The sequence below is a fragment of the Geotrypetes seraphini genome, chromosome 11 (assembly GCF_902459505.1).
Source record: "Geotrypetes seraphini chromosome 11, aGeoSer1.1, whole genome shotgun sequence".
Taxonomy (NCBI): Eukaryota; Metazoa; Chordata; class Amphibia; order Gymnophiona; family Dermophiidae; genus Geotrypetes; species Geotrypetes seraphini.
Window position 1 is genome coordinate 54,496,552 of NC_047094.1, and position 20,603 is coordinate 54,517,154.

Genomic DNA, 20,603 nt, shown 5'->3' on the forward strand with positions numbered 1-20,603 from the left:
CAGCAGTGTCTAGCTATGAGACGTTTGGCCTGGCTCCGCGTTTCAGAACTTAACGTTAATCACCAGGATCGCCTGGCCAACGCTCCCTGCTTAGGTGATGAGCTCTTTGGCGAATCTCTGGATATCACCACCCAGAAACTTTAGGCTCACGAGACTAGATGGGATACCTTGTTGAAAAATAAAAAGAAACTCCCACCTGCTCGTCCTTTTAGACAACAATCATCCTATCAGCGTCGTTTCTCAGCTCGACCTCTTCAGCCTCATCCTCCTCAGCCTCGGAGACAACGCCAACAACAGCACCAACAGGCACGCCAACAACAGCAGCAACCAGGACATAGCCAGTCTCCCCTCTTCTTCTCCTCTACTACAACCCATCGGAGGACGTCTCCAATTTTTTCTGAGCCGTTGGGAGGTAATCACAACAGATCAATGGGTTCTATCCATTATCACTCACGGCTACTCCCTAAACTTTCAGGCTCTTCCGCCACCAAGTCCTCCAAAAGAGTCTGCTTCCAACAGGTCTCAGTCCCTCCTTCTCGGTCAAGAAGTTCAGTCCCTCCTTCTATTCAACGCCATCGAAGAAGTTCCTCCAGATGAACGAGGACAGGGATTTTACTCCCGGTACTTTCTAGTCCCCCAAAAGACCGGAGACCTCAGACCCATATTAGATCTCGGGGATCTCAACAAATGTCTGGTCAAAGAGAAGTTCAAAATGCTCTCTCTTGCCACACTCTACCCTCTTCTCAATCAGGGCGACTGGCTATGTTCCCTGGATCTCAAAGAAGCCTACACATATATCCCTGTCCATCTGATGTCCAGACAATATCTGCGCTTTCTCATCAATCATACTCATTACCAGTACAAGGTGTTACCCTTCGGTCTGGCCTCCTCTCCCAGGGTATTCACCAAGTGTCTTATTGTGGTAACCGCCTTTCTCCGCTCTCACAATTTTCAAGTCTTCCCCTACCTGGATGACTGGCTGATCAAGGCTCCTTCTCCTCAGGCAGTCCTTCTTGCCACCAACCAGACAATCAGATTTCTTCAACTTCTGGGCTTCAAGATCAACCTTCCCAAGTCGCACCTCATTCCAACCCAGTGACTTCAATTCATTGGCGCAATACTGGACACTGTTCTCATGAGGGCGTTTCTTCCATCCAACTGCCTTCAGACCATCCTCCATCTTTGTCAGCAGGTGCTTCCACAGCTTTCCATCTCGGCCAAGCAAATGATGGTACTCTTGGGGCACATGGTATCGACAGTGCATGTCACTCCCTTCGTACGTCTTCACCTACGCACTCCTCAATGGACCCTAGCTACCCAGTGGTCCCAGGCGACAGATCCTTGCTCTCAACACATATCTGTGACGTCATCTCTTCGTCAATCTCTACAATGGTGGTTGAAATCTTACAATCTCTCCAGAGGCCTCCTGTTCCATCTGCCTCCTCATCATTGGTCATCACCACAGACGCCTCCCCCTATGCCTGGGGAGCTCAGTTGAACGAGTTCCAAACTCTCAGGGTCTTTGGGCCGCCAGGAAAAGAGACATCACATCAATTTCCTGGAACTCCGAGCGATGTTTTATGCCCTCAAGGCTTTCCAGCATCTCTTCTTTCCTCAAGTACTTCTACTTTGCACAGACAATCAAGTTGCAATGTACTACATCAACAAACAGGGTGGGACGGGATCTCGTCTGTTGTGCCAGGAGGCTTAACAGATTTGGTCTTGGGTGATAGCTCGCCACTTATTCCTGAAAGCTGTCTACATTCAGGGAGAACAGAATTCCTTAGCAGACAACCTCAGCAGAATTCTCCAACCTCACGAATGGACTCTCGATCCCATGACCCTCCAGTCTGTTTTCGCTCAATGGGGCACTCCTCAGGTGGACCTTTTCGCAGCTCCTCACAATCACCAACTGCCCCAATTTTGCTCCAGACTCTACTTCCCTCACCTTATGGCAGCAGATGCGTTTCTCCTGGATTGGACCAATCTTTTCCTTTATGCATTTCCTCCTCTACCTCTCATGTTGCGGACCCTGTTCAAGCTACGGACAGAACATGCCACCATGATTCTCATCGCTCCGCGGTGGCCCAGGCAGCATTGGTTCTCCCTTCTACTTCAACTCAGTTCCAGGGAGCCCATACTTCTTCCTCTATTTCCTTCTCTGCTTACTCAGCATCAGCAGTCTCTCCTGCATCTCAACCTCCAGTCTCTGCACCTGACAGCTTGGTATCTCTTGGGCTGACCTCGACTCATTCCCTCCTTTCTCAGCCCGTCCGTTCAATCCTTGATGCTTCCAGGAAGCCGGCCACTCTTCAATGCTATCAACAGAAGTGGACCCGGTTTTCTTCCTGGTGCCTTCTACGTCATCATGATCCAACTTCACTAGTGGTAGAACTAGTGTTGGATTATCTCCTTTCTTTGTCTAACTCTGGACTCAAGTCTACTTCTATCAGAGTCCACCTCAGTGCCATTACTGCTTTTCAACGTGAAACCACCTCTCAAGCCCCCTCCTGTGGTATGGGATCTGAATGTAGTTCTTTCCGCCTTAATGAAGCCTCCTTTTGAACCTTTGGCCACAGCCCATTTCAAATTTCTCACTTGGAAAGTGGTCTTCCTTATTGCTCTCACCTCTGCCAGGAGGGTCAGTGAATTGCATGCACTAGTTGCAGATCCACCTTTCACAGTCTTTCACTATGACAAGGTGGTTCTGCATACACATCCAAAGTTTCTCCCTAAGGTTGTCTCTGACTTTCATCTTAACCAGTCCATTGTCTTACCTGTTTTCTTCCCGAAACCTCATTCTCTTCCAGGGGAACAGGCTTTACATACTTTGGACTGTAAGCGTGCTTTGGCGTACTATTTAGAGCGAACTAAGCCTCACAGATCATCTCCTCAGCTGTTTCTGTCTTTTGACCCTAACAAGCTGGGACATCCTGTTTCTAAACGTACGATATCCAATTGGCTTGCTGCTTGCATTTCATTCTGTTATGCTCAGTCCGGACTGACACTGGAAGGTTTTGTCACGGCCCATAAGGTTAGAGCTATGGCAGCATCTGTAGCTTTCCTCCGATCCACTCCTATTGAGGAAATCTGCAAAGCTGCTACTTGGTCCTCAGTTCATACTTTCTCATTATTGTCTGGATGCATTCTCCAGACGGGATGGACACTTCGGCCAATCTGTTTTACAAAATTTATTTTCTTAATGGCCAACCTTCCCTCCATCCCTCTTTTTGTTAGCTTGGAGGTCACCCATCAGTTAAGAATATGCTGCCTGCTTGAACTGGGATAAAGCACAGTTACTTACCGTAACAGGTGTTATCCTGGGACAGCAGGCAGATATTCTTACGTCCCACCCTCCTCCCCGGGTTGGCTTCTTAGCTGGCTTATCTTAACTGGGGACTGCGCGCCTCCGTCGGGCGGGAAGGCGCTTGCGCTTGCGCGGTGCAGCCTAGCTAGAACTTTCTAACCTCTTAGAGTGCAATCACTCTAAAATTGTCCGTACCGGGGCTCCGTCGGTGCTGTCACCCATCAGTTAAGATTGTCTGCCTGCTGTCCCTGGATAACACCTGTTACGGTAAGTAATTGTGCTTATCGGGTGCTAGAGTCCACCTTGGGGGTCAGTGCTCAAGAAAAAGATTTGGGTATCATGGACAATATGCTGAAACTTTTTGCCCAGTGTGAGGTGGTGGCCAAGAAAGCAAACAAGATGCTAGGAATTATTAGTAAAGGGATAATAAGTCTACAAAATCCTGAATGGTGTAGAATAGGTACAAGTGGATCAATTTTTACTGCATTTACAAAGACTAGGGGACACGTGATGAAGTTAGAGTAATACTTTTAAAACCAATAGGAAGAAATATTTTTTTCACTCAGAATAGTTAAGCTTTGTAATTCATTGCCAGAGGATGCAGTAAGAGCAGTTAATGTAGCTGGTTAAAAAAAAAGCTTGGACAAGTTCCTGGAGGAAAAGTCCATAGTCTGCTGTTGAGACAGACATGGGAGAAGCCACTGCTTGTCCTGGATCAGTGGCATGGAATGCTGCTACTATTTGGGGTTTTACCAGGTACTTGTGACTTGGATTGGCCTCCATGAATACGAGATACTAAGTTAGATGGACCATAAGTCTGACCCAGTAAGGCTATTCTTATGTTCTTACTTTTCCCCATTTCCCTCTTTCCAGTTGTCTGTCATTACAGTGCTCCTTGATTTTGTACAAACTGAGGGAGTAGGAGCAGCTCTCTGAGAAGGAGGCGGAGTTCAAAAGATGATTGACGGCATTCTGCAAAGAACTTGCAGGTTTAGATGCAAAGCCCTAGCATTCAGGACCACTAGACACATTTACAAGAAAGATAAGAGGTAAGAACATAATCTTTCTTTCCTTCAAAGTGCATACAAAAGCTGGCCTGAGAAGGTGAGGAGGGAACAATCTCCAGCATGAGAATGCCCACACATTCTCAGGGAATATCCAAAGGCTTCTCTAACTAGAGAAGAATGTCTGTATATCTGATCTATCCAGAAGATATCATCCATGATGCATGGCTCCATTCTCCTGTTTTTGGAGAACATCTATATTAGCCTCTCTCAATCTTGGAGAGTTACAAGCAGATGAGGTTTTCAGGATATCCCTACTGAATATGCATGAGAAGTTTTACATACATCTAATCCCATTGGTTGAAAATCTCTCTTGCATATACAGTAGATATCCTGAAAATCTGATTTGTTGGTGGCCCTCAGACTGCAAGTAAAGAACAAGGCATTAAAGGTAAGCAACCTTACCATTTGGATGCAGATCCCTTTCCATATTTGATTTTAGAGCTTAAGGATACCACATCCAGCATTTCATCTATATTGGCCAAAAATTGATGTTCTGGCAACTTATACTTGTGCATTAGTTCACTGAATGACAACCAAAGGTTGCTATGTATCAGTTGATCTCTACCAAATTCCACAGTTTTGCCATATAGGCCAGTTTAAAGTCTTATTTTGAATTTTAATGTCTTCATTGTTCCATATGGATGACAATGTTGTATTTTTCCATTTTATTTGCATTAATCCATCCACAGCCAAAATAGCATCTTTCGTTAATGTATTAATTGGATTTGAATTATGATATTTGGACCTAGTCGATAATGCGATATATTTTAACTCATTAGAATCATATAGTTGTTGTTCCAAACAGAGCCAGATAGGTTCTCCTTAATAGTAGGCGGGTTAATCCATTGACTGGCCTGCCTAAACATTAAAAAAAAGACAAGGTAATAATCCCTGAAACTTGGAAAGTTGACTCCCCCATTATCTTTAGATGCTTTGAGTTTCTTGAGAGCAATGCAGGGTTGTTTTTTTATTCCAAAGGAATTGAACTAATATTTTGCCAATTTGCGAGTATAAGTCATGTTTAAACAATATCGTTAACATATTCAATATATAGTTGACCTTGGGAGCGACCATCTTAATTGTTTCCAATCTGCCCCACCATGAGATATTTAACGGTGACCATTTAACTGTTAATTCCTTAACAGTTGATATTATACATTCAGTATTGTAAGCTACAGTCTTCTAAAGTTGGTCCGAAAAGTATCCCTAAATATTTTTCTATTATCCAACCATGTAAACCCTAGTTTTTGTATGTCCATCTTCTATTCAACACAGTTGATAGGCATTATTTCAGTTTTGTTTTGATTGTATCCTGACGCTCTAGAACAGTGATTCCCAACCCTGTCCTGGAGGAACACCAGGCCAATCGGGTTTTCAGGCTAGCCCTAATGAATATGCATGAGAGAGATTTGCATATGATGGAAGTGATAGGCATGCAAATTTGCTTCATGCATATTCATTAGGGCTAGCCTGAAAACCCAATTGGCCTGGTGTTCCTCCAGGACAGGGTTGGGAACCACTGCTCTAGAATATTGTGCTTAGCAGATGTGGTATGGACTCTGGCGTAGTGTATATTAGGACGTCATCAGCATACGCTGATAACTTAATTGTTTGTGTCTTACTCTCAAAACCCTTAATTAATGGGTTGTTCCTAACGGCCAACAACAGGGGTTCCAATGCGATGTAGAACAGCAGGGGAGAGAGTGAGCACCCTTGTCTAACACCTCTAGTAGGGAGAGCGGGGTAAATTTTCCAAATTTTTATAGGTACCATCAAGCCTATATTTTGCGACAAGGTATGTATTGGATCCTCCCAGAGCCCATTGACAATATTCCAGATTGGTTCTGGTTAGAGTGGAGACTTATGTTTCCATTGCGTCTTGATCATGTAGTTAGTATCAAAATGCCAAGGTTATATAAGGATCATAAAATATTTGTTGATACCTGGAAAACTACAAGGTATATAAGTAGTCTGACTCCTATTCCAATAAATAAATCAACAACTCAAACAATTTGATTAAACCCCAAGATCAAAATAGGCGGTTTTAAAATCATTTGGAAGCATTGGATATTGGCAGGGATACTTACTTTAGAAGATATAATAATTAATGGTAAACTGCTTGAGTTTTCACAATTGCAACATAAATTTGGTTTAAATAAATCACAATATTTTAGATGGTTGCAATTGAAGCAGGCCATTCAGGCGGGGTTCCCTGAATGGAAAAATCTTAATAATTATCATAGTCTAGAATTCTTATGCTTTTAAGTGGCTTCTACTGATCACCAGGCCGCAATGTGGTATAAATTGATATCTGGATTTGTAAATAAAAAACCAAAACATGGTCTTAGAGACATTTGGAGCATTGAGATTAAGCATCAAATTCATGCATCTCAAAGGCCACGACTTTGGTCTTGGAGGATGAGATGTACAGTATCAGCATCTATGAGACAAACATGTTTTTTTCTTTTGCATAGAGCTTTTTGGACCCCTGTTCGTTTACAAAAATTAGATAGCTCTAAGTCTAATAGATGTTGGCACTGTCATCTTGAGGCTGGGACATTAGACCATCTTTTATTCTATTGTCAATATATATTATTATTTTGGAAATCAATTTGGCCTCAAATCAATAGGATGATGGATAATCCAGTAGCCTTGACTTATGATACTATTTTATTTGGTACAACAATGAGAGCAAAAAGTCAAATTTCGTCACATAATAATAAACTTTTATTCATATTAACTGGAGTAGCAATTCAACAAATAACATGTAACTGAAAAAATTATGACAGATGACTTTTGGTGGAATTCGGTATGCCATATATATAAAATGGAGCGTACAATAGCAACACAAAAAGGTTACTTTGGTAAATTTCTGAAGATTTGGAGACCATTAGCAGATTTTTGTAATGATTAATAACATTTTCCCATAATAAGAGATTTGTTAAGTGGGGATCTGGGTGGGTATTATTGTATTTACCTCATAATATGTATGAATTAATGCATTTTGAAGTTTTAGGTTAGATTTTCTGAAATAGGAAGGGAGGGCTTGGGGTTTTTTATTTTATTTTATTTATATTTGTCATACATATTAAATGATTTACAAATTATCTAAAACATTATAAAAATATGAATATAAATATGATATATTGTACTTAAAGTATTCATGAAGGAAAATCAAATGTGTTTATAAGATTATATGTATTTTTCTGATACACTTGTAATATGAAAAAATGAATAAAGAAATTAAAAAAAAAAAAGTTTAATATCATTCAATACATTCTGGTCACCTGATTTTGTTATCCATCTTGAAATAGATGTATAATTGACAATTTGATAGTTGATCCCTTGTCATTAATATCAGTGGAATATTCTGTGATGAATTTGTCAATGTTCTCTTCACTTTTCTAATATTATTACCCTGAGATAATCTTCACACTATATATTGATTTGATACCTGCCTGATGATTATCCCTTTTGTTACTATCATAGAGACCGCTAAGAGCATAAAAACTGTATGTTATACTTTGATATGTGATATAGAACTATGTTGCTTGTTTTTTACCTTTTCTTACCTGTACTTATGTTTTTGGTGTATATTGAACAAAAAAAAAGGTAAGCAACCTTGCTTTTTGGAAAGCTCGTTTTGCAGTTGAACTTTATTTTCCTGTGTTTGCAGTCCATTCTTGGTCCATTCAGCTGGCAGAATGTACTGGATTTTCCCTGGAAGACCTGATTCCTTGCATGCTGAGCCTTCATAAAAAATGGTAAGCATGATTATGAAAGGAAGACAAAAGGTCTTGTACTTCTACACTAACAAAATTCAGTAGCATTGTGCTGCTTTTAATATTGTATCTCAGTTCAAGTTAAAACTCGTTCACAGTTTGTTTAAGGTAGTTTAATAGTTTGCCATAGTGATATTTGAATAGGCTTAGTCCTTGGAAGTGGTAGGGAATCCCAGAATCCTTTGGACAACAGAATTTTGAATTGTGCTTTTCAGGGCAGATGGGTTAGAAGAAGCAAAAAATTTGTGTATACCCTCCCCTACCCTATCCAAGGATACATTCAATTTTTCTTTTTTTTTTAAAGAAAACAGGTGTCATTCCTAATTTTTAGATGCTAGTTTTTAGCATCTTCTAAACCTTTTTAAATTTTTTGCTCTTTTCCCTCCCTTGCTTTATTCAAGCAGTCAAGAGTCCAATTAGTTTATCAAGCTCTTTATTATGAAGTTTAACAAACAGGACTAGGTTCACAAGTAGGATGCGATACAAATTGAAAGCCTTCAACAGGAGTCCATCAAATATCTACCAAAGCAATATGACAGACAAGATAAAAATAAATATAACTTAAAACCTTGAATATTAAAAATATAAAAAAGGCCAATGAGTTTCTTACCAAAAAATATCCATAAAAGCTGTAAGTCTAGTTCCAAAAAATATCCCAAAAAAAACAGAATGTGTATATGGCTGTAATTTTATAAACGGTTATAAACTTCACACATGAGAGAAATGTTCTTTCTAGTGCAGTAGGTGAGATATTCTAATCTAGACCATAGGTTTATTTCCCCTTACTCACATGAGCTGCAGAAGAAATCCATTCCGGGTTTTTCACTCTACCTCCAGAGTACATCACAGGCTAGTTTAGCGCCCTCTAGCAGTCAGTACCCAAGCATAGGGAGACACACCCATCTGTGAAGTAGAGGCACATGTAACGACAGGCTAAACTATTCTTCTGCTCAAGCAATGAAACAGTACTGTTAACCGCCAACAGAGGCGTCAAAGGAGTTCAGAACTACTCCCACAACAGGTTATACATATTAAATGGCTCTACAGATCCACCTGGAGATCATAGCCTTAGAAGCGAGAGAACCCCGCATAATAAAATGAGTCACCACAAACAGGTGGTCAGAAAATGAAACTCGTTAGGAGCACCCTACACACATCCAAGTTCTTTAGCAGATGATCCTGATGATTGGAACCCTTCAGCTGAACAACCAGCAAACCCTTCCAGATGGACATAAAGGAAGGAACTGTCCTTCGGGGGTCTTTCTTGTTTGGTGAGAATTTGGACAAGTTGGTTCAGACCTTAATGGACTCTAAGGTGTCCCGTCTTCCTGAAGATCATGCCCACTCACTTGCACAAGGTGGCATTGCTTAAGGGTGTTTGCGTGATTTCCGCAGATATCGCCTTGGTCGCAGTTTCTTTTCCGGCCATCAGGTCTTCCCAGGGCCATTTGTTTCAGTGCATGCAGTCCTTTGGGGGGGGCCGTGTTATCCCTCTGCCATTTTGCCCACCCCACCCAATGACTCCTTGCCGGTGCCTCCCTTGGTGCTGGTGGATGCTCAGTTATGGGATTTTTACCAGGGGTGGGCTGAGATCATAACGGATCAGTGAGTCCTGGAAGTGATTCGGGACAGTTATGCTCTAGAGTTTTTCCATGTTTTGCCAGATCACTTTCTCACTTCTACTTGCCAGGCGACATGGAAGAAGTGGGCCTTTCGCCAGATGCTTCAAAGACTGCTTGATCTCAAAGCTGTAGTTTAGTGCTTCCTCAGGATTATTGCACCGGCCAGTATTCTATTTACTTCATGGTGCCCAAGAAGGTGGTGACTTTTCAGTCCATCTTGGATTTGATGGTGGTCAACACGGCTCTCCGAGTTCATCTTTTTGCATGGAGACCCTGAGATCTGTCATTCTGGCAGTCAAGCCTGGAGAGTTCTGACTTCACTCGATCTGACAGAGGCCTACCTGTATTCGGTCCTCCTATCGGTGTTTCCTTCACTTTATTTGATTTCTGATGGCTTGACAGTGTCATCAGGTGCAGGATTTTCTTCAGGTCTTGTGATCGTTGGTGGTCTCCCTGGACTTAGTCAGATAGGCTCAGGCTCACATGTACCCGCTTCAGTATGTTGTTTTTCGGCGATGGTCGCCTCAAATGCACGATCTGGACTTTCCCGTTCCTTTTCGGGGGTTAGTTCGCCGCAGCCTCCGTTGGTGGCTTCAGACTTCCAATCTGGTGCAGGGAGTGAGTCTATATCAACCTCAGTGGACTGTGCTTCTCACGGACACCAGTCTCCATGGTTGGGGAGCTCAGTGTCTTGGTTGCTCAGCTCAGGACAGCTGGTCTCCGGAGGAGGTGTCCTGATCGGTCAATGTTACTGGAGACCAAAGCCATCCGATTGGCATGTCTAGCATTCCAGACATTGCTGACGATAAGTCAGTTCGGGTTCTCTCAGACAATGCCATGGCAGTGGCTTACATCAATCCTCAGGGGGGAACCAAGAGTCGCCTGGTGGCTTAAGAGGCTTCTCTGCTCATGGCTTGAGCAAAGACTCATGTTCTGTACCTCTTGGCTTTCCACATTGCGGGAGTGGAGAATGTCCAGGCGGTCTTCCTCAGTTGTCATATGCTGGATCCTGGCAATTGGTGTCTCGGTCCCACAGCCTAAGAGTTGATTGTGCAGGCTTGGGGCCAGCCAGTCATGGACCTTATGGCCACAAGTGTGAATGCCAAAGCGCCAGTCGGCGCAGGGATTTTCAGGCCAAGGATCAATTATAGGATTTCAAGTGTATTTAAATGCTTAATTGATAAATGTCAATATTGTACTTGATTTAAGATTTGAAATGAATAAAGATTTTAAAAAAAACATATGAACATACATAATATTTTATTTTATTTCAAACATATATCTAAAATATGAATCACAAAAGGACCATAACATTAATAAAACACAGATTATGTAAATTAATAAAAAATGATATTAAGGATGGCCTCCTGTACTTTTTTCTCAATGGCTGATGGTGGGCAGAGTCCTTCTTCGCATTGCTCGTCACCATAGCCACTTGATCCTGGTGGCTCCGGACTGGCCCAGGTGCCCGTTGTTACACAGATCTGGTTTGTCTTCTTGTTACAGATACTCTTCCGCTGCCCCTCTCGCCTGACCTTCTGATATGGGTCCCATTCCAATGTTTGAGCCAGGTCCCTTTTGTCTTATGGCTTGGCTTTTGACCCTAAGTAAAAAAGGTTATTCAGATAAGGTGATCTCCACCTTCTTGGGTTCCTGGAGACTTTCCACTTCTCGGGCTTATTTGTGAGTTTGGTGTCTCTTTGAGGAGTGGAGTTCCACGCGTAGTGTGGTTCCTCTTTGCACTTCTTTGCCTCACATCTTGGAGTTTGTGCAAGATGGCCTAGACATGGGCCTTGCTTGGTCCTCCCTCCGGGTTCAGCTTGCGGCTTTGTCTGCGTTTTGCAGTTTGTTGCATGGTCAGCGTTAGGCCTCTTCTCTGGATGTGGTTCGTTTTTTGAGGGCGGCTAAATTGCTTCATCCTCTAGTGTGGCCTTCTGTTCCAGCCTGTGATCTCGATCTGGTAATTTCTGTGCTAGTGCATCCTCCTTTTGAGCCTCTGAGCTCCTGCACGTTGAAGGACCTTGCTCTTAAGGTGGTCTTCCTGGTGGCCATTATTTCTGCATGACGTGTTTCCAAGCGGCAGGCTTTTTCTTGTAGGCCTCCCTTCCTGAAGTTCTCTAGGGAGTGTGTCGTGCTTCGGCTGGTTCCTTCTTTTCTGCTGAAGGTGGTCTCGCCTTTCCATGTCAACCAGTCTGTGGTCCTCCCAGTCTTGGGTAGTCAGGAGGGCTCTTAGGAGAAGAGGCAGTTGCGCAAGTTGGATTTCTGTCGGGTCCTTCGTTCTTATGTTCAGCAGACCCAGGAGTTCCGGAAAGCAAATCATCTTTTTGACCTCTGGCAGGTCCTCGTAAGTGGGACGGTGCTTCTAAGGCAGACACCGCCCTTTCGGTTTATTTATTCGGAATTTTACAGAGTACACGTGTGTTTTTTCTGCAATGTCTTTGTTTTAGTGTGTTTGGGGAGATTAAAAGAACATAGCTGGCAAACTGTGGGGACATTTTTGAAGGTTCTTATTCTATTCAGTATCCAACAGTATTTCTCTGTTAGTTACTATTTTCCTTCTGGGAGTATTGTTGCTGTTGTAGTTCACAGATCTTAATTTTAGTTCTGCTTGACTATTTATCAGATTGATTATACTTGGGACTGCACTACCCACTTATACTACAAACTTAGAACTAAAAAGAAAAACAGAATAGCCATATCATTTTTACCGATTTTGATATAACATAGAACTAGTTCATGCCCTCTTATTGCATAAAAGCTTGAACAAACAAAAAAGGTTTTTCAACATTTTCTTAAATTCAGCTACAGATGTTAACCTACAAATACTTCCAGGGAGTTTGCTCCATAAGCTGTACCAGTGGGGGGAGAAAAAAACACCAGAAGTGTCAACATATTGAATCTTTATTAAAGGTTGCACCAACAGCTGAGTTCCTGTTGACTTCAGGGAACGAGCTGGTTCATAGAGTTTCAGAGTATTCTTCAAATATTCAGGAGCAACACAAGTTTAAAAAATAATCATCAGTACTTTAAATACTATCCTAAAGTGTACAGGTAGCCAATGTAAATACTCGTATTTCAAAAAAGATGTTACGTCATTATGTTGTAATCACACAGCAGCTTGCCATACAGTCTATACTGCTTTACAACAAGATTGAGATAACCCTATAAAGGCTATTACAATAAATGAATCTAGAAAAAAGTAAAATCTGAATCACTATTCTGAAATTGGATCAAGGGATCATAGGTTTAATTTTGATTTGCAAGTTTAAACTTTTTATATATTTAATGGTGTAAATTTGTCACAAACTCAAAAGCTGACTTGGAATTTTGTAACATTTGCTATAGAATGTGCTACTTAGCCACAGCAGAAAATCAGAGAATTCACTTGTTTTCTGCCTTTTATCTTCACTTTGCTTTATCCTTTTTTCTAGTTTCCATGATGATGCTCCAAAAGATTACCGTCAAGTTTACCTTACTGCTGTGAAGCAGCGATTTGAAGATGATTGTTATGATGGAATCAGTAAAGAAAAGGTAATTGTCTAAATTCTTTTCCATGCCTCATAGCTATGATAGGATTAGATCACATGTGTTTCATGACTATGGTATGAATTAGTAGCCTCTTTTGTAATTTTAGGAGGCTTTACATTATTACTGTTTTGTTTTTTTTTCATGTTCGATTTGTTGTACTGTATGTGATTGTTTGTGTGTACTCTATTATGACCCGTCTTGGGAAAGGTGGGGTATAAATAAATAAATAAATTCAAATAACAGTTCTCAGCAAAGACACATCTTTAGGCAAGGATTAATGGTTAGGATATCCAAAATAAATACACAGGAGATGGATTTGCATACCTTGAGGTAATGCATGCAAATTTCTCATGAATAATTGTAGTAGAAATCCTAAAACCTGACTGGTAAAAAGAGTAGTCAAGAATGACTTGAAAAATGCTAGTGTATTGTGGGTTGTATCCGTTTAGGGATACAAGTCGGGCTAGGGTGAGAATTAATAGAGCAGATCTGGTGCAACAAAACATTTATTCCAGGGACACTACAGGCCGCTGAGCCTCACTTCAGTTGTTGGAAAAATAATGGAAGTGTTGCTGAAAGAAAAGATAGTGTACTTCCTTGAATCTAATGGGTTATAGGATCCAAGGCAACATGGCTTTACAAAAGGTAAATCGTGCCAAACGAACCTGATTGAATTTTTTGATTGGATGACCAGAGAGCTGGATCGAGGACATATGCTAGATGTAATTTACTTGGATTTCAGCAAAGCCTTTGATACAGTTCCTCATAGGAGGCTGTTGATCAAACTTGAAGGGCTGAAGTTAGGACCCAAAGTGGTGAACTGGGTCAGAAACTGGCTGTCGGACAGACGCCAGAGGGTGGTGGTTAATGGAAGTCACTCGAAGGAAGGAAAGGTGAATAGTGGAGTCCCTCAGGGTTCGGTGCTGGGGCCAATCCTGTTCAATATGTTTGTGAGTGACATTGCTGAAGGGTTAGAAGGAAAAGTGTGCCTTTTTGCAGATGATACCAAGATTTGTAACAGAGTAGACACCGAAGAGGGAGTGGAAAATATGAAAAAGGATCTGCAAAAGTTAGAGGAATGGTCTAATTCCTGGCAACTAAAATTCAATAAAAAGAAATGCAGAGTAATGCATTTGGGGAGTAATAATTGGAAGGAACCGAATATGCTAGGAGGAGAGAAGCTGATATGCACGGACAGGGAGAGGGACCTTGGGGTGATATTGTCCGAAGATCTAAAGGCGAAAAAACAGTGTGACAAGGCACTGGCTGCTGCCAGAAGGATGCTGGGCTGTATAAAGAGAGGCGTAGTCAGTAGAAGGAAGAAGGTGTTGATTCCTCTGTACAGGTCATTGGTAAGGCCCCACTTGGAGTATTGTGTTCAGTTTTGGAGACCGTATCTGGCAAAGGACGTAAGAAGACTTGAGGCGGTCCAGAGGAGGGCGACGAAAATGATAGGAGGCTTGCGCCAGAAGACTTATGAGGAGAGACTGGAAGCCCTGAATATGTATACCCTAGAGGAAAGGAGAGACAGAGGAGATATGATTCAGACATTCAAATACTTGAAGGGTATTAATGTAGAACAAAATCTTTTCCAGAGAAAAGAAAATTGTAAAACCAGAGGACATAATTTGAGGTTGAGGGGTGGTAGATTCAAGGGCAATGTTAGGAAATTCTACTTTACGGAGAGGGTAGTGGATGCCTGGAATGCACTCCCGAGAGAGATGGCGGAGAGTAAAACAGTGACTGAGTTCAAAGAAACGTGGGATGAACACAGAGGATTTAGAATCAGAAAATAATATTAAATATTGAACTAAGGGCAGTACTGGGCAGACTTGCACGGTCTGTGTCTGTATATGGCAGTTTGGTGGAGGATGGGCTGGGGAGGGCTTCAATGGCTGGCAAGGTGTAGATGGGCTGGAGTAAGTCTTAACAGAGATTTCGGCAGTTGGAACTCGAATACAGTACCGGGTAAAGCTTTGGATTCTTGCCCAGAAATAGCTAAGAAGAAAAAATTTAAAGTGAATCAGGTTGGGCAGACTGGATGGACAATTTGGGTCTTTATCTGCCGTCATTTACTATGTTACATGTCCTGTTACTTTTTGTGTGTTTTTCTCCCAGGTGATGGATTATAGCCAACTTTGTATGCTCTTAGGAGTGAAACAAGAGGATGACCCTAAGCCCAGCAGCCTACTTGACAGTGCTGTCGAAGTACAAACCTTCCTTTGTTCTCCATCTGGGAATAAAACTAAAAGGCAAGTTAATCTATTTTGGTTCTAGATTTTAAAACATTTAAAGCTTCAGATTCGCATTTGGGCATATACAGGGTATATATTTCATTGCCTTTTTCACTATTCAATGACTTCTATACTAGAGAAAAAATCTAAATGAGGTGTTATCCATTCCTGCCAGCAGGAGGAGGTACAGAAAACTGAATTCTACCAGTAATATCACCAGTAAAAGCTGTAGTGCTCCCTGGAATAATCCATTATTTTTCTATACCTATATATTGTGGTGTTAGATGCTCCTATCTGGCCTAGATCCCCGCTCTCCTGGCCATGGCAACATAGCGAAGTCAACCCTAATGGTTCTCCTAGATCAGTCTTTGGCATTGTATCTGGTTGAGCACTGAAGTTGGTTCTTTTGATCTGGCCAGGACTAGACTGCAAAAGGAGGTAGTCCTAGTCATAGTGCCATGTTCCAGTGCAATAGGAATGGTATGCTGAACGGTAGGGTTATCCATGCATGCTCACAAACATACTGGAAAAGGTGTCAATCACAACTTTTCAGCTTTTTTGTCCCTCCAGACCGGCACAGACAGATAGGTTTACGCTCATCTGCCAACAGGTGGAGACTGAGAACACACTGAATTCTTACAATACAAGTGGGCTGTGCAGTCCTTCATAGAATCAGTCTGTTCTCGGTCTCCAGTAGGTGGAGGTGGTAAGCCTGTGCAGTCTTTTTAGGCCTTGGCAGGGTCTGTTGGAAAGGTTAGATGGTGACCTTTTTTATCTGCCCCTATTTTTCTTGTTGGACTGAGCTGGGGTCCCGCGGAGGCCAATTCCACCTTTGCGGTGTCATTTGGGCAGCCAAGTCCCTCCCCCCATTTCCACCACCACCTCACTTTTTTCTCTAGAGGAGCCTCAACTGTATACCTTGCCAAGGGGCAAAGACTATAGTTTTGAGTGCCTGTGGGGTCTGCTCCTGAGGCAGTGCATTTTCTTCTGTGCTGTTTTGCAGGAACTGGCATATTCCGTATGCTAGGTGTTCAATCCCAACTTGCAATCCAGGAGTTGCAGAAATTCACAAACTTTTCTGAGCATATGCCTGAGAGCTAGTAAACATATCCAGTTACAATTTCTGCAAGCAATCCTTGCCGAAGTCTCTGGCAGTTGCTCTGCTTCTTTTTCTTATTTTTTTGCTTAAAGTTAATTTCTCAGTTGCTTCAGTGCCTTGAGACCCCTTCTCGGTGGTCTTCTGTCGAAGAAAAGGATACAGTTCTAAGGTGCCGGACTGCAGCTTCACAGAGAAGCTTTGGTGGACCTGTGGAGCCAGTCTGTTCTGTGCCACCCTTCTTAAAATGCTCGGGGTCCCTTCCCTTGGGAATCTGCTTGCCAGTGACCTTGTCACAGGCTTTTTTTTAAATATATCTTTATTCATTTTAAATTTTACATCAAGTGCATAGAAAAATCAACAATCAATATACAACATCACTTGAAACTCTACAAATTCTCAAAAAGAAGATTTAACCCCAACCCACCCTCCAAAATTGTATTCAAGCAAATACATCCTACGTAATATAATAACATATACCATTTGTTCTATAATTTGTTATTAGACTTCAAAGCCCAACCCCCCACCCTCCAACAATATATATAGTAAGTAGGGAAAAATGCAAATTATTCATTATAATAACTTATTAATGGCCCCCACACATCCTTAAATTTATTAAAATATCCTTTATGAACTGCTAATGTTCGTTCCATTTTATACAAGTGACACACCGAGTTCCACCAAAAAGTTTAATCTTTTACAATCTTTCCAGTTATACGTTATTTGTTGAATGGCAATACCTGTTAAAATCATTAAAAGTTTATTATTAGAGGATAATTGACTTTTAGCTTTCATAGCCATACCAAATAAAATTGTGTCATATGACAATGCTACATGAGTTTCTAGCATACAATTTATTTGATCCCAAATTGACTGCCAAAAGGCTTTAATAAATGGACAATGAAACAATAAATGATCTAAAGTTCCAGCCTCGAGATGACAATGCCAACATCTATTAGACTTAGAGCAATCCAATTTTTGTAAACGAACAGGGGTCCAGAGTGCTCTATGCAACAGGAAAAACCACGTTTGCCTCATAGATGCAGACATTGTACATTTCATCCTCCAGGACCAAATACGTGGCCATTAAGATGCGTTAATTTGATGCTTAATCTCAATACTCCAAATATCTCTAAGTCCAGTTTTTGGTTTCTTATTCAAATAGCCAGATAATAATTTATGCCACTGCGCAGCCTGGTGACCCAGGAAATCTGCCTGAAAGCATAAGAAATCTAAACTAAATTGATTATTAAGAGATTTCCATTCAGGAAACCCTGCCTGAATAGCCTGCTTCAGTTGCAACCATTTATAACTTTGCTTTTTATCAAGGCCAAATTTATGTTGCAACTGTGAAAAATCAAGCAGTTTACCATTAGATATAACATCATTTAATGTTCGTATACCTGCTTTAATCCAATCCTTCCAGACAACCTTATATGGCTTATAAACCTGGAGTTTAGCCATATATTTTGATATATAGATTTTTGAATTGGAAGTGGTATTAAATTATTAATATATCTCAAAGTCTTCCATGTGTCCATTAATATTCTTTTTTTTTAATTCTTTATTCATTTTTCATCTTACAACAAGTGCACAATACTACATCATATTAACTATTACATGTCACAAAGTTACACTTTTCCCAATCTTAATACACATGTGGATTTGAGGGGGGGATTTCTTGTTTTTCCATTAAGAATATATAGATGATTGTCGTAAGATATTATTTTCATGTGGTATATATTAGTTGTATATGAATTTGGGAAGGGGGTGGGGGTTAAATCTTCTTGGTGTATGATATTGGAAATTTTTCAAGTGATGTATTATATTTGGTTGATATTTACTGTACACTTGATGTAAGTTTAAAAATGAATAAAGAAATTATTTAAAAAAAAAAAACTATTACATGTCACATATATAGAATGGAAAGATCATTAGCGGTACAGAATGGAAATTATAACAATTTTATTAAAATATGGGAGCCATTAACATCTTTTTGTCATGATTTATAGCCATTTTTCTATTAATTATACACCATTTAGTATTGGGTGAGGGGAGGGTTTCAAGTATATGATCTTATAATGAATAATGGGCTATGAGGGAGGTGGGGGGAGGGTTACATTTGTATTTATAGGTTATAATGATAAGATGTTCAAGTGCTCAGATTAATTGTTTATTATGAATTTTTGTACACTTGATGAAAGTTTAAAAATGAATAAAGAATTTTAAATAAAAAAAAACTATTACACATTACTTGATATTCATACAATTCTAATTTTACATACATTAATTTAATCCCCTCCCCCAACCACCCTTCCCACAAGTATTTGAATTCAAAATATCATTTATATATTATGTTTCAATCTATTAATCGAACCTTAAAAACAAAAACTATTTACCCTCCCCCTACATATAAATGTACTTACATTAGAAAAATGTTGTCTATTCATTGCAAAAATTTGCTAATGGCCCCCATATTTTATTAAAATTATTATAATTCCCTGTTTGTATGGCAATTGATCTTTCCATTTTATAATATGACACAATGAATTCCACCAAAATGTATAACTAAGTCTATTGTAATCTTTCCAATTATAGATTAGACTGTCCATTAATATTCTATTGTTTTTACGTATCCTAGGCATTTTAATACTAAGAAGATGACGAAGCCTAATGGGAAACATGAGCTGCCATTCCATTTCCAACCATAACCAATCTGGTAGCTTTTCCATGAGTTCTGGGAGGACCCAATAATAATAATAATTTTATTCTTATATACTGCCATACCCAACGAGTTCTAGGCGGTTCACATCAATTAGATTAGGATCCGCATTGACATGCAGATTTACAACAATTTATTAGATACCCTGGCGCATAATATAGGTTTAATGGTACCTATAGAAATTTGGAAAATTTACCCCCCCCTCCACAATTGTTTTTTGTAAAGTCACTAAGGCAATTCTTGCATTTTTACCTAGCCAAATAAATTTCATAAGAATACTATTTAATTTTTTATAAAAAGACCCCTGAAAAAAACTGGTGTCATACACATTTGGTAACAAACCATAGGCAGTATCATCATTTTAATCGTTTGGCCTCTCCCCCACCAAGACAAATATAAAGGATTCCATTGCTCACACAATTGTCACAGGTTTCAAGTGCAGGCTGTATGCGTTTGGCGTGAAACCCACCTAGGTTTCAACCGCGTTGTGAGGATCTATGGGGGGTGTGGAGGTCATAGTCAGTGTCTGGACGGCTGGCAATCTGAACATCTTCAACTCTGAGCATTTGGTACTGTTTCAAAGTCCTTTCTCTACTCGGCTGCAGAATTATGGCGTACATCTCCATTATTTCCTATGGTAACTTCAGGGATGGCTTGTGAAGAGTTTTAAATCACATTTTTCACAGTTTCTGAGGGTAGGGTTCAGTTATCCAGGGACAGCAGGCATATATTCTCACATGTGGGTGACGTCATCTACGGAGCCCCAGCGCGGACAGCTTTTCAAGCAAACTTGCTAGAAGTTTCAAGTTTGCACACTGCACCACGCATGTGCATGCCTTCTCGCCCACTAGAGGGCGCATCCCACCTCGTGGTCCTCAGTTCAATTTTTTCCGTGGAGCCAGAAAGCCCTGTGGATTTGAGCTCCAGTTTTGTATTGCCTTTCTGCTGCCGCGTTTCGTTGTTTTTCGATCGATTCGCGGTGCTCCTTTCTTTTTTGTGTTTTTCCTTCGTTTATTAAAAAAAAAAAAAAAAAATATTTTTCTTTTCGTTGGGCTCCCGGCAGCCGTGGCCGCGGGACGTCGGTCGTTCCCGGCCTCCTTTTCCGTTGATGTCCCGTCCTGTTACGGGATTTAAGAAGTGCAGCCGGTGTGAGAGGTTACTTTCCATCACTGACCCTCACCGGTGGTGCATTGTTTGTCTCGGGCCGGATCATCCGACAGCTTCGTGTGATCGCTGTGCTACTTT

At 40.9% G+C, this 20,603-nt stretch overlaps 1 protein-coding gene across 3 annotated transcripts in view; it reads left to right on the forward strand.

Annotated features, from left to right (window-relative positions):
• Window positions 1–20,603, forward strand: part of CCNF (cyclin F) — a 218,704-nt gene that overhangs the window by 153,785 nt on the left and 44,316 nt on the right. For all 3 annotated transcript variants that reach the window (XM_033914689.1, XM_033914691.1, XM_033914692.1), the window contains exons 13-15: window positions 8,051–8,138; window positions 13,210–13,309; window positions 15,425–15,558. In XM_033914689.1, the coding sequence (XP_033770580.1) occupies window positions 8,051–8,138; window positions 13,210–13,309; window positions 15,425–15,558 (322 nt within the window). The remainder of the gene's footprint in view (window positions 1–8,050; window positions 8,139–13,209; window positions 13,310–15,424; window positions 15,559–20,603) is intronic.